This window comes from Scyliorhinus torazame, chromosome 3, assembly GCF_047496885.1.
Source record: "Scyliorhinus torazame isolate Kashiwa2021f chromosome 3, sScyTor2.1, whole genome shotgun sequence".
NCBI lineage: Eukaryota > Metazoa > Chordata > Chondrichthyes > Carcharhiniformes > Scyliorhinidae > Scyliorhinus > Scyliorhinus torazame.
The window spans coordinates 6,151,974-6,165,013 of record NC_092709.1 but is presented as its reverse complement, the minus strand read 5'-3'; the positions used below and the strand labels follow the sequence as shown (position 1 = coordinate 6,165,013).

General features: G+C 49.8%; 1 protein-coding gene across 3 annotated transcripts in view; it reads right to left on the bottom strand.

The window, feature by feature from the left end:
• g3bp2a (G3BP stress granule assembly factor 2a) overlaps positions 1 to 12,760 on the bottom strand; it is a 38,842-nt gene extending 26,082 nt beyond the window's left edge. For 2 of the 3 annotated variants that reach the window (XM_072495233.1, XM_072495235.1), the window contains exons 1-2: positions 12,503 to 12,635; positions 5,989 to 6,107 (exon numbers count right to left, since the gene is read on the bottom strand). In XM_072495233.1, coding sequence (XP_072351334.1) covers positions 5,989 to 6,083 — 95 coding nt within the window. In that variant the 5' untranslated portion in view covers positions 6,084 to 6,107; positions 12,503 to 12,635. Of the gene's footprint in view, positions 1 to 5,988; positions 6,108 to 12,502 lie in introns of all 3 variants that reach the window. The other variant, XM_072495234.1, reaches the window with a different exon arrangement.
• Between the last annotated feature and the right edge of the window lie 280 nt (positions 12,761 to 13,040).

Genomic DNA, 13,040 nt, shown 5'->3' with positions numbered 1-13,040 from the left:
GTGTACAATGTTTTCAAACACAATATTTGCAATATCATTCTACCTTTAGTAAAGCAAATGGAACACTCATTCTTGGAGCCAACATTTTGTTGAGTCGGAGGTTAGGAGTAGAGTCAACCCCAACTATGGCTATCCATTCCATTACACCACTCGAGTATCACAGCTAAAACTACCCAGAGGAGTTGCTGGCATCAGGTGCGAGTAACAACATACAGTTGAGAAGATGGGGCCAAGCCGATGACACGGGGACATAATAATCACATTAAAACATTCGGCAATAGCATTTTTCTGAACAGACTACAGGATTTTCTTTGTGCTTGGGACATTTAATATCTAGTCTGAACAAGCAAGGTATTTGCATGAACCTGACGTGACTGTTTCCATTTACGCAGCAAGTTACCTGGAACGCACTCACTGAAAGGGTGGTGGATGCAGGCTCAGTAATAGCTCTCAAAAAGGGGAACTGCATAAATTCTTGAAAATGAAAATCCAAGGTTATGGGGAAAGAGTAGGGAGACTAAGAATAACCTGTGATCTGTTTCAAAGGGCTGACACAGGCCTCCTTCTGCATTTTATTTTTCTATGGTTAGCACTGTTGCTTCACAGCGCCAGGGTGCCAGGTTCGATTCCCGGCTTGGGTCACTGTCTGTGCGGAGTCTGCATGTTCTCACCGTGTCTGCGTGGGTTTCCTCCGGGCGCTCCGGTTTCCTCCCAAAGTCCCGAAAGACGTGCTTGTTGGGAGAATTGGACATTCCGAATTCTCCCTCAGTGTACCCGAAGAGGCGCCGGAGTGCGGAGACTGGGGGATTTTCACAGTAACTTCATTGCAGTGTTAACGTAACCCTATGTTTGTGACACTAATAAACATTCTTATTATTAATGGGATTGGCTGACTTTAACAATGGTAAAGAGGAACGTCACTTGTGTAAAATAGCCTACAGGAGTGGTCTCACCTACCTGCTTAAACTGCACAGTTTAACAGTATTAATCTGTTCAGGTATCAAGTAGCTGCTAATTATATAAACCGAAAAGGTCACACAAGGAGAATAGCAACAGCAAACTTCACTTAATGAGAGCTGGAAGATGACAGACTCTGAACAGGAACTTCTCCATGAATAAAATCAGAGCTGTCAGGGGTGTAAACACAACACAATGGCCAAAGCTCTCAGTATAAGCAGAGAGGTGGAGGAATTCTGCCCATCATTGCCTGTGCTGGGTATCTGACGGAATTATCCAATCCAATTTAGAACTTGGATAAACAACTGCATTACAGATCCAAACTATAATTTGTCCCAAATCAAGACTTTCCTGTTTGGGTGCCTATTTATGTCGGAAGCACCACCTTTCACAAGATACTACAGAAGAGCTCCCCCCAACAGATCCACTTTCTACTTAACTTATACTCATTCTAATCTTTTAAAATTTAATTCTAAGACTAACATTATTACTAACCTCTCTCTTTTATCTTTTCTTGCAGGCTTGAACATCCTCCGAGGCCCATGGAGACCTTTTGACCCGACCCGACCTCCACGACCTGGAAGTGGATTGGGCCCAAACCAGAAGTGAAGCCCCAACCTCGATTTGGAGCCGACCCGGATCTCAGAGAGCCAACCCGGCCTAACAACCAATGCCAGTCCCCGGAGCTCCCGACCCGACGACGAGACCCGGCCCAACTCGACCCCGAGAGACCCGCCCTACCTGGAGATGGAAGAAAGAAAAATCCACGTGGAGGCCCGACTGGGCCTACTTCAAGACCCAACCCCAGGAGCGCCCAGGGAGGGAACAGACCACGGGACTCAGCCCAACCTGCCTCAGGAAGCCCCTGCCCACGACCCAGGACCCCCGAAATGGCAGAGACCCCGCGCGAGGACCCGAACGCGCTGCAAGGTATTCCCATGCCGGGACCCATCCAGATCGCAAACATGCCCCCCTAGCAACCCCTCTACCTCAACCAGTGCCTGGGACCCTGCCAGACGCAACCCCGGGAACGTAACCAGCATCCTGGTCCCCGCCAGCGCCCTGGACCCCGCCAGACGCAACCACCTACCTTCCACAAGGTCAGACTTCTCCCGTCGGATCGCGGGGCCAACCAGCCGCAGCCGCCGACCGAGGAAGTGAGGGAAACGCAGTGGTCTGCAGGTTGGACTGAAGCAACGCGGTTTCACGACCCCTCTCCCCAGCATGCTCCTGGCAAACGTCCAAGCGATCGAAAACAAGCTGGATGCACTTAATGCCAGACTTACCTCTCAGAGGGAAGTAAGAGACTGCTGTGTGCTCTGTTTCAGAGACATGGCTCATCCCCGCCTCACCGGACTGTGCCATACAACCTGAAGCCTTCTCAATTCACCGGGCGGACCACACCACGTCATCAGGCAAAGCAAAGGGTGGAGGGGTTTGCCTACTCATCATCTCCTCCTGGTGCCTGGATGTGGCAACCAACTGCTCTCAGGACCTGGAATACCTGACCGTGAAGTGCCACCCATGCTATCTTCCACGCTAGTTCACTTCAGCCATTATCACAGCTGTCTACATCCCACCCCAGGCAGAAGTGAAGGAGGCGCTGGACGAACTGTACACAGTTATAAACAACTACGAAACAGAACACCCGGAGGCCAAAATTCCACCAGCACATCTCCTGTCCCACCAGGGGCGACAACACCCTTGACCACTGCGACTCAAAAATCAAGGGCGCCTACCGTTCCATCCCCCGACCGCACTTAGGGAATCAGACTATAAGACGGTGCTCCTTCTCCCGGCAAACAAGCAGAAACTCAAGCAGGAGAATCCAGCTAAGAAGGTTGCGCAGTGCTGGTCCGAGGAGACAGAAGAGCTCTTACGTGACTGCTTAGAGACAGTGGACTTGTCCATATTTAAGAACTCAGCGACCAACTTAAATGAGTGTGACACCACCGTCACAGACTTCATCAGCAAATGTGTGGACAACTGCGTGCCAAAGAAAGCAGTACATATGTTCCCCAACCGGAAACCATGGCTCAATCACGAGATTGACTCCCTACTGAAGGACAGATCTGAGGCGTTCAAGTCAGACGACCCTGACCTACACAAGAAATCCAGGTACGGCCTCCGCAAAGCCATCCGAGACGCCAAGAGAGAATATCAAACCAAGCTAGAGTCACAGACAGACTCTCGGCGGTTGTGGCAAGGACTAAACAACATAACGGGCTACAAAGTGAAGCCGAGCAGTATCTCTGGCAGCAGCGCTCCCCTCCCCGATGAACTCAATGCATTCTATGCTCGGTTCGAGCAGGTAACCAACAATCCGCTGTCGAGTGCCCCAGCAGCCCGTAACTCACCCATACCCACCATCACAGCTTCGGCCTTCCTGAAAGTGAACCCTCTGAAGACGATGGGCCCGGACGGGATCCCTGGTCATGCACTCAGAGCCTGCGCAGACCAGCTGGCAGAGGTATTCGCAGACATCTTTAACCTGTCCCTACTCCACTCCGAGCTCCCCACCTACTTCAAGAAGACCACAATCATACCGGTACCAAAGAAGAACCAGGTAACGTGCCTCAATGACTACCCTCCAGTGGCCCCGACTTCTGTCGTAATGAAGTGCTTTGAGAGGTTGCATCACCTCCATACTCTCAGAACGCCTTGATCCACTGCGATTTGCATACAGTCGAAACCGGTCGACAGCAGCGGCCATTTCCCTGGCCCTACACTCATCCCTAAAGCATCTCGACAACAAGGACTCCTACATCAGATTCCTATTTATTGACTACAGCACCGCCTTCAACACCATAATCCCAGCCAAGCTCATATTAAAGCTCCAAAACCCAGGACTTGGCTCCCCACTCTGCAACTGGATCCTCGATTTTCTGACCAACAGACCATAATCAGTAAGAATGAACAACAGCACCTCCTCCACAATAGTCCTCAACACCGGCGCCCCGCAAGGCTGCGTACTTAGCCCCTACTCTACTCCCTGTACACACACGACTGCGTGGCAAAATTTGGTTCCAACTCCATCTACAGGTTTGCTGACGATATGACCATAGTGGACCGGATCTCGAATAACGACGAGTCAGAATACAGGAGGGAGATAGAGAACCGAGTGGAGTGGTGTAGCGACAACAATCTCTCCCTCAATGCCAGCAAAACTAAAAAGCTGGTCATTGACTTCAGGAAGTAAAGTACTGTACACACCCCTGTCAGCATCAACGGGGCCGAGGTGGAGATGGTTAGCAGTTTCAAATTCCTAGGGATGCACATCTCCAAAAATCTGTCCCACCCACGTCGACGCTACCACCAAGAAAGCACAACAGCGCCTATACTTCCTCAGGAAACTAAGGAAATTTGGCATGTCCACATTAACCCGTACCAACTTTTACAGATGCACCATAGAAAGCATCCTATCGGGCTGCATCACAGCCTGGTATGGCAACTGCTCGGTCCAGGACCGCAAGAAACTTCAGAGTCGTGAACACCGCCCAGTCCATCACACAAACCCGCCTCCCATCCATTGACACTATCTACACCTCCCACTGCCTGGGGAAAGCGGGCAGCATAATCAGAGACCCCTCCCACCCGGCTTATTCATTCTTTCAACTTCTTCCATCGGGCAGGAGATACAGAAGTCTGAGAACACGCACGAACAGCTTCTTCCCCGCTGTTACCAGATTCCTAAATGACCCTCTTATGGACTGACCTCATTAACACTGCACCCTGTATGCTTCATCCGATGCCGGTGCTTATGTAGTTACATTGTATACCTTGTGTTGCCCTATTATGTATTTTCTTTTCTTCCCATGTACTTAATGATCTGTTGAGCTGCTCGCAGAAGAATACTTTTCACTGTACCTCGGTACACGTGACAATAAACAAATCCAATCCAATCAATAACTTGACATTCAATGACATGGTTAAACCTCAGAGGGGTAACCAAAGTAACTGGCAGGGCAATCAAAGTCCTTTTTCCTCAACCAAACCTGGAGGGAATGTGCACCGTTCTGGTCTCCACAATGGTAAAGGAATATAGAGACACGAGAGCTGGTACAAGAAAAATTACCTACAGGGATGAAACCAGATCCGAGTGGCTGTGCCTGTCAGAAAAGATTGGGGCTTTCTCTAGAAGAGAAAATTGAGAGATGACCTGATCTTTCAGATAATGGAGGGATTTGATAGGGTATGACCACTTCTGAGATCAGAAATTTAAGATACTCAGTAAAATCAAATAGAGTATTCAGGAGAAACCTCTTTACACAGGGTGCTGGGAAAGTACAACTTGCTACCCCAGGGTGTGGCTGAGGCAACGAGGGGGGAAGAAAGAGAGGAAGCTCCTGTGGAGCATAAATGCTGGTGGAGATCAGCTGGAGATCAAAGGGACACTTTCTGTGCTTGTACCTCAGGTAGATATGCTACACGACCAATATAAATACGAACAACTTCAACTGTTGGATAAATATAAGATTTCAGAAGAATTACCTACTCGATGCCTTTTTCAAATACTTTTTAATATAAATTTAAAGTACCCAATTCATTTTGTTCCCCAGTTAAGGGGCAATTTAGCGTGGCCAATCCACCTACTCTGCACATCTTTGGGTTGTGGGGGTGAGACCCACGCAGACACGGGGAGAATGCGCAAACTCCACACGGACAGTGACCCGGGGCCGGGATCGAACCTGGGACCTCGGTGCTGTGAGGCAGCAGTGCTAACCACTGTGCCACCCTATCAAATATTTATGAATGTCTAATAAAATTGAATTTAGTGATTGACAATGCAGAAAAGTATGCTCATTGGGTCTGGCAATCAGGGTCAGTATGACAAGCAGCAAGTTACGGACAGACTTCCAGTACCTATTCTTCCTAATGTGTGGTGTTGCTTTACTGTCAATGCTGGAGATGAATATGTAATTGTCTGGGCCAGGGAGGCACTCAGTTGCATGGAATTCTGGCAGTTTTATACACAAGTCTTTTGCAGCAATTCCAGTGAGAGCAGTGGTTAAACTGTACAAAAGTAATTACCTGTGCAAGAAGTCTGGTGCCTTGTTCAGCAAAGTGTAGTACTGCCTCACAAACTCCCGCCCTACGAGCAGGGGACTTGGCTTCTCCATCACCATTTCTTTGGTACTCAATGTTGCTTTCTGAAGGAGATGGGGGGGGTAAGAGTGTTAATTATTTACTTCCTTGGGTAAAAGCTAGCAACAAACGAATAATCGCCACGATGTTCTCCCCTTGCCACTTGAAGCCCAAACCAAAAATGCACGAGGGACGGAGACAGCGACAGCACCCCACGCGCGCGCTGTACAATGCTCCAATTTGCAACACACAAACTTTAAAAGGCAAATATAAATGTAGCAAACAATGTTCTCTCCAGCAACAATGCAACCGTCTCATAAAGCAAGTCAGAACTTGATATTTTTTGAACTCAAAAATGACCTAATCTGAACAAATTAACAATTTGGCAATGCAGTGATGTACAAGTTTGAATCCTGCAACTTTTGAGTGCTCTGAGATAAGTCCTCCGTTTACTGAATTTTAGCAACACTTTTTCTCAAACTTTACTCCATGACCTCAATCGGACAACATATTTGACAACACGGCAACAAGCACTGTCAAAATGCAATATTATCAGGGGAAAACAGATGACCTTAACTGAACTACAGAACAGAACGGAGTTTGGAACGTGCCCACAAAGATGAAGCACACACGGAAAGGCGTCCGTATTTTACCTCCTGACAAAGAGAGAAATAAGAACCTAAGCATTAAGAATGTGTATAATTATCATCTCACTGCTTTGAAATTCCATCCCTCTAGCAATGAAGGACAAAATTCCATTTGCCTTCTTAATCACCTGCTGCATCTGCAAACCAACTTTTTCTGATTCATGCACAAGGACAACCAGGTCCCTCTGCACAGCAGCATGCTGCAATTTTTTTACCATCTAAATAATAGGCGATTTTGCTGTTATTCCTACCAAAATGGATGACCTCACATTACCAACATTGTACTCCATCTGTCAGACCCTTGCCCACTCACTTAAACTACCATATCCCCCTGTACACTTTCAGTCTCTTCTGCACACTTTACTCTATCACTCATCTTAGTGTCAACTGCGAACTTTGACTCATTACACTTGGTCCCCAACTCCAAATCATCTATGTAAATTGTAAACAATTGCAGTCCCAACACTGATCCGAGGCACACCACTAGCCACTGATCGCCAAGCAGAAAAACACCCATTTATCACCACTCTTTGCTTTCTGTTAGTTAACCAATCCTCTTTTTATGCTAATAAATTACTCGTAATGCAGAGCACCGTTATCTTGTTCAATTAATAAATAAATAACCTTTATTGTCACAAGTAGGCTTACATTAACACTGCAATGAGGTTACTGTGAAAAGCCCCTAGTCGCCACATTCCGCTGCCTGTTAGGGTATATAAAGGGAGAATTCAGAATTCTCAGCTGGTACGGGATCCAGATACAACACATCCACTGGTTCCCCATTGTCCACCGCGCTCATAATGTCCTCAAAGAATTCCACTAAATTCGTCAAACATGACCTGCCTTTCATGAACCCATGCTGCGTCTGTCCAATGGGACAATTTCTACCCAGATGTCCCACTATTTCTTCCTTGATGATAGATTCAAGCATTTTCCCCACTACAGAAATGAAGCTAACCAGCCTATAGTTACCCGCCTTTTGTCACATTTGCCGTTTTCCAATCTGCCAGAACCGCTCCGGAGTCCAGCGAATTTTGGTAAATTACGAGCGCATTTGATATTTCCGCTCCCATCCCTTTTAGTACCCTGGGATGTATTCCATCAGGGCCAGGAGACTTGTCTATCTTTAGCCCCATTAGCTTGCCCAACACCACCTCCTTAGTGATAATCATTTTTCAATCCTCACCTGCCATACCCTCCTCGTCATCAGTGACTGGCATGTTATTTATGTCTTCCACTGTGAAGACTGTCACAAAATACCTGTTCAATGTCTCGGCCATTTCTTCATTTCCCATTATTAAATCCCCATTTTCATCCTCTAAAGGTCCAATGTTTACCTTAGCCACTCTTTTTTGTTTTATGTATTTGTAGGAACTTTTGCTGTTGAGCACTGTGAAAAATCGTTTTAAAAGTCCTCCACGGTTCCTGAATTGTCCCACCATAAAGTCTTTGCTCCCAGTCCAGCCTAGCCAACTCCTCCCTCATCACATTGTAGTCTCCTTTCTTTAAGCACAAGACACTGGTATTGGATTTTACCTTCTCATCCCCCAATCTGTATTTTAAATTTAACCATACTGTGATCGCTCCTTCCGAGAGGATCCCCAACAAAGAGATTATTAATTATTCCTTTTTTGTTACATAGGACTAGATCTAGGATAGCTTGCTCCCTCATAGATTCCATTACATTCTGTTCGAGGAAACCGTCACCGATCCATTCTATGAACTCCTCCTCTCACATATGTGAGAAATATGAGAATGACTAGAGCGAGGGTAGGTCCGATCAAGGACAGTAGCGGGAGATTGTGTATGGAGTCTGAAGAGATAGGAGAGGTCTTGAACGAGTACTTTTCTTCTGTATTTACAAATAAGAGGGGCCATATTGTTGGAGAGGACAGTGTGAAACAGACTGGTAAGCTCGAGGAAATACTTGATAGGAAGGAAGATGTGTTGGGCATTTTGAAAAACTTGAGGATAGACAAGTCCCAAGGGCCTGACGGTATATATCCAAGGATTCTATGGGAAGCAAGAGATGAAATTGCAGAGCCGTTGGCAATGATCTTTTCGTCCTCACTGTCAACAGGGGTGGTACCAGGGGATTGGAGAGTGGCGAATGTCGTGCCCCTGTTCAAAAATGGGAATAGGGGTAACCCTGGGAATTACAGGCCAGTTAGTCTTACTTCGGTGGTAGGCAAAGTCATGGAAAGGGTACTGAAGGATAGGATTTCTGAGCATCTGGAAAGACACTGCTTGATTAGGGATAGTCAGCACGGATTTGTGAGGGGTAGGTCTTGCCTTACAAGTCTTATTGAATTCTTTTGAGGAGGTGACCAAGCATGTGGATGAAGGTAAAGCAGTGGATGTAGTGTACATGGATTTTAGTAAGGCATTTGATAAGGTTCCCCATGGTAGACTTCTGCAGAAAGTAAGGAGGCATGGGACAGTGGGAAATTTGGCCAGTTGGATAACGAACTGGCTAACCAATCGAAGTCAGAGAGTGGTGGTAGATGGCGAATATTCAGCCAGGATCCCAGTTACCAGTGGCGTACCGCAGGGATCAGTTCTGGGTCCTCTGCTGTTTGTGATTTTCATTAATGACTTGGATGAGGGAGTTGAAGGGTGGGTCAGTAAATTTGCTGATGATACGAAGATTGGTGGAGTTGTGGATAGTGAGGAGGGCTGTTGTCAGCTGCAAAGAGACATAGATAGGATGCAGAGCTGGGCTGAGAAGTGGCAGATGGAGTTTAACCCTGAAAAGTGAGAGGTTGTCCATTTTGGAAGGACAAATCTGAATACAGGGTTAACGGTAGAGTTCTTGGCAATGTGGAGGATCAGAGAGATCTTGGGGTCTATGTTCATACATCTTTGAAAGTTGCCACTCAAGTGGATAGAGCTGTAAAGAAGGCCTATGGTGTGCTAGCGTTCATTAACAGAGGGATTGAATTTAAGAGCCGAGAGGTGATGATGCAGCTGTACAAAACTTTGGTAAGGCCACATTTGGAGTCCTGTGTACAGTTCTGGTCGCCTCATTTTAGGAAGGATGTGGAAGCTTTGGAAAAGATGCAAAGGAGATTTATCAGGATGTTGCCTGGAATGGAGAGTAGGTCTTACGAGGAAAGGTTGAGGGTGCTAGGCCTTTTCTCATTAGAACGGAGAAGGAGGAGGGGCGACTTGATAGAGGTTTATAAGATGATCAGGGGAATAGATAGAGTAGACAGTCAGAGACTTTTTCCCCGGGTGGAACAAACCATTACAAGGGGACATAAATTTAAGGTGAATGGTGGAAGATATAGGGGGGATGTCAGAGGTAGGTTCTTTACCCAGAGAGTAGTGGGGGCATGGAATGCACTGCCTGTGGAAGTAGTTGAGTCGGAAACATTAGGGACCTACAAGCAGCTATTGGATAGGTACATGGATTACGGTAAAATGATATAGTGTAGATTTATTTGTCTTAAGGGCAGCACGGTAGCATTGTGGATAGCACAAATGCTTCACAGCTCCAGGGTCCCAGGTTCGATTCAGGCTTGGGTCACTGTCTGTGTGGAGTCTGCACATCCTCCCCATGTATGCGTGGGTTTCCTCCGGGTGCTCCGGTTTCCTCCCACAGTCCAAAGATGTGCAGGTTAGGTGGATTGGCCATGATAAATTGCCCTTAGTGTCCAAAATTGCCCTTAGTGTTGGGTGGAGGTGTTGACTATGGGTAGGGTGCTCTTTCCAAGAGCCGGTGCAGACTCAATGGACCGAATGGCCTCCTTCTGCACTGCAAATTCAATGATAATCTATGATTAATCTAGGACAAAGGTTCGGCACAACATCGTGGGCCGAAGGGCCTGTTCTGTGCTGTATTTTTCTGTTTTATGTTCAAGGCTGCCTTGACCGACCTGGTTTGACCAATCGACATGTATATTAAAATTCCCCATGACAATTGCATTACCATTTTTACATGCATCGGTTATTTCTTTATTGCCTGTCCAATCGAGATGTTATTATTTGATGGCCTATGGACTATATGGGCGGCAAGGTATCACAGTGGTTAGCACTGTTGCTTCACTGCATCAGGGTCCCAGGTTCGATTCCCAGCTTGGGTCACTGTCTGCGGGGAGTCTGCACATTCTCCCCATTTCTGCGTAGGTTTCCTCCCGGTGCTCCGGTTTCCTCCCACAAATCCTAAAAGACATGCTTGTTAGGTGAATTGGACATTCTGAATTCTCCCTCAGTGTACCCAAGCAGAATGTGGCGACTAGGGGACTTTCACAGTAACTCCACTGCAGTGTTAATGTAAGCCTATGTTACCCATGTGGCGCTCGAAACAAGTCTAGGAGATCACTGCGGCTGGGATGATATTTAAAATGAAATCTCAACTCTCGGCGCTTTTTGAAAATAGCTTCTCTGTTTATTCTAGTCAAAGCCACTCACAATTTAACACATCAAGTAAATTTCCAATTAAACTTTGTTGCTCTGAGAACAATCCTAGCTTCCCCAGTAAAAATAAAGAGAAAGTGCTGGAAAGTCTCAGCAGGTCCGGCACTGTCTGTGGACAGGAAATCACAGTTAACGTTTACAGTTTCCCCAACTCTTCAGAATTGGCTTCTCTGAGTAACACGTCCCTCAACCTCCGTAACCCAATTAACACGAGTAACTCAGCGTAGGATTAACAGCAACAATCTGGGCTGTTTGACAGGGCTGTGTTTATGATGATCCAAATCAGCCTCTTCCCACCCTCTTTATCCGGTCCTTCGCTCATTTCTCTCCGTGTCTATCCAACTTCCCTTCCATTGTCTTTATATTGGGGTGGCGCAGTGGTTAGCACTGCTGCTTCACGGTGCCGAGGTCCCGGGTTCGATCCCGGCTCTGGGTCACTGTCCGTGTGGGTTTCACCCCCACAACCCAAAGATGTGCAGGGTAGGTGGATCGGCCACGCTGAATTGCCCTTTAATTGGAAAAAATGAAATGGGTACTCTAAATTTATGAAATAACACTGTTTCTGATCCCCCACGGGAGGGGGGAGAGGCAGCCCTCCCGCGGGAGAGTGGGGGGGGGGGGGGGGGGAGAAGAGGCAGCCCCCCCCCCGCGCGGGATGGGGGGGGGGAAAGAGAGAGGGGCGTGGGGGGGGGGGGGGAAGAGAGAGGGGCGTGGGGGGGGGGGAAGAGAGAGGGGCGTGGGGGGGGGGGAGAAGAGAGAGGGGCGTGGGGGGGGGGGAGAAGAGAGAGGGGCGTGGGGGGGGAAAGAGAGAGGGGGGGGAAGAGAGAGGGGCGTGGGGGGGGGAAGAGAGAGGGGCGTGGGGGGGGGGGAAGAGAGAGGGGCGTGGGGGGGGGGGAAGAGAGAGGGGCGTGGGGGGGGGGAAGAGAGAGGGGCGTGGGGGGGGGGGGAAGAGAGAGGGGCGTGGGGGGGGGGGAAGAGAGAGGGGCGTGGGGGGGGGGGAAGAGAGAGGGGCGTGGGGGGGGGGGGAAGAGAAAAGGGGGGGCAGCCCCCCCGCGGGAGGGGAGAGAGCCGGGAGGGGGGAAAAGGCAGCCCCCCGCGGGAGGGGGGGGGGGTGAGAGGCAGCCCCCCCCGCGGGAGGGGGGGGGAAAAGGCACCCCCCCGCGGGAGGGGGGGGAAAAGGCAGCCCCCCGCGGGAGGGGGGGGGAAAGGCAGCCCCCCGCGGGAGGGGGGGTGAGAGGCAGCCCCCTCCCTTCTGCCCCATCCTCCCGGTCGCTGTGACCGGGCCGCCGCCTCGGCCCCGGGGCGATGGCGCCCCCACCCTGGGGATTCACCCACCCGTGACTCTCAGCCCGGCCCAGCCTCCCCGCGGCCTCTCCCGCCCCGGGCCCCGGTACCTGCGGCTCCGCTTCTCCCCTCGCCGTGTGCGCCCGCCGGAAGCCGCTTGGCGCCGGGTGTCACCCTCCTCCGGTCCCCTTCCCCTCACCGTGTCACCATCCTTCCGGTCCCCCTTCACTCTTTGGAGTTACCTTCTATCCGGTCCCGCTCCCATCATCCATCGGTGTCACCCTCCTTCCGGTCCCCCTCACTCCTCGGTGTCACCCTCTATCCGGTCCACCTCACCCCCCGTGGTGTCACCCTCTTTCCGGTCCCCCTCTACCCCCGCGATGTCACCGTCCTTCCGGTCCCCGCGGTGTCACCGCCTATCCGCTCCCCCCAACCCCGCGGTGTCACCCTCCTTCCGGTCCGTCTCCCATCACCCCTCGGTGTCACCCTCTATCCGCTCCGGCCGGATGTGCTGCCCGCCGCCCCTGCAGCGTGGGCCCGGGAGTCCCGTTCCGCCGGCCTGACGCTGCCATTGGCCAATTGCCAGGAACGGCAACTGGCGTGACGGCGTACAGGCCGCGCTGACGTCAGGCGCACTCCAGGCCCCGC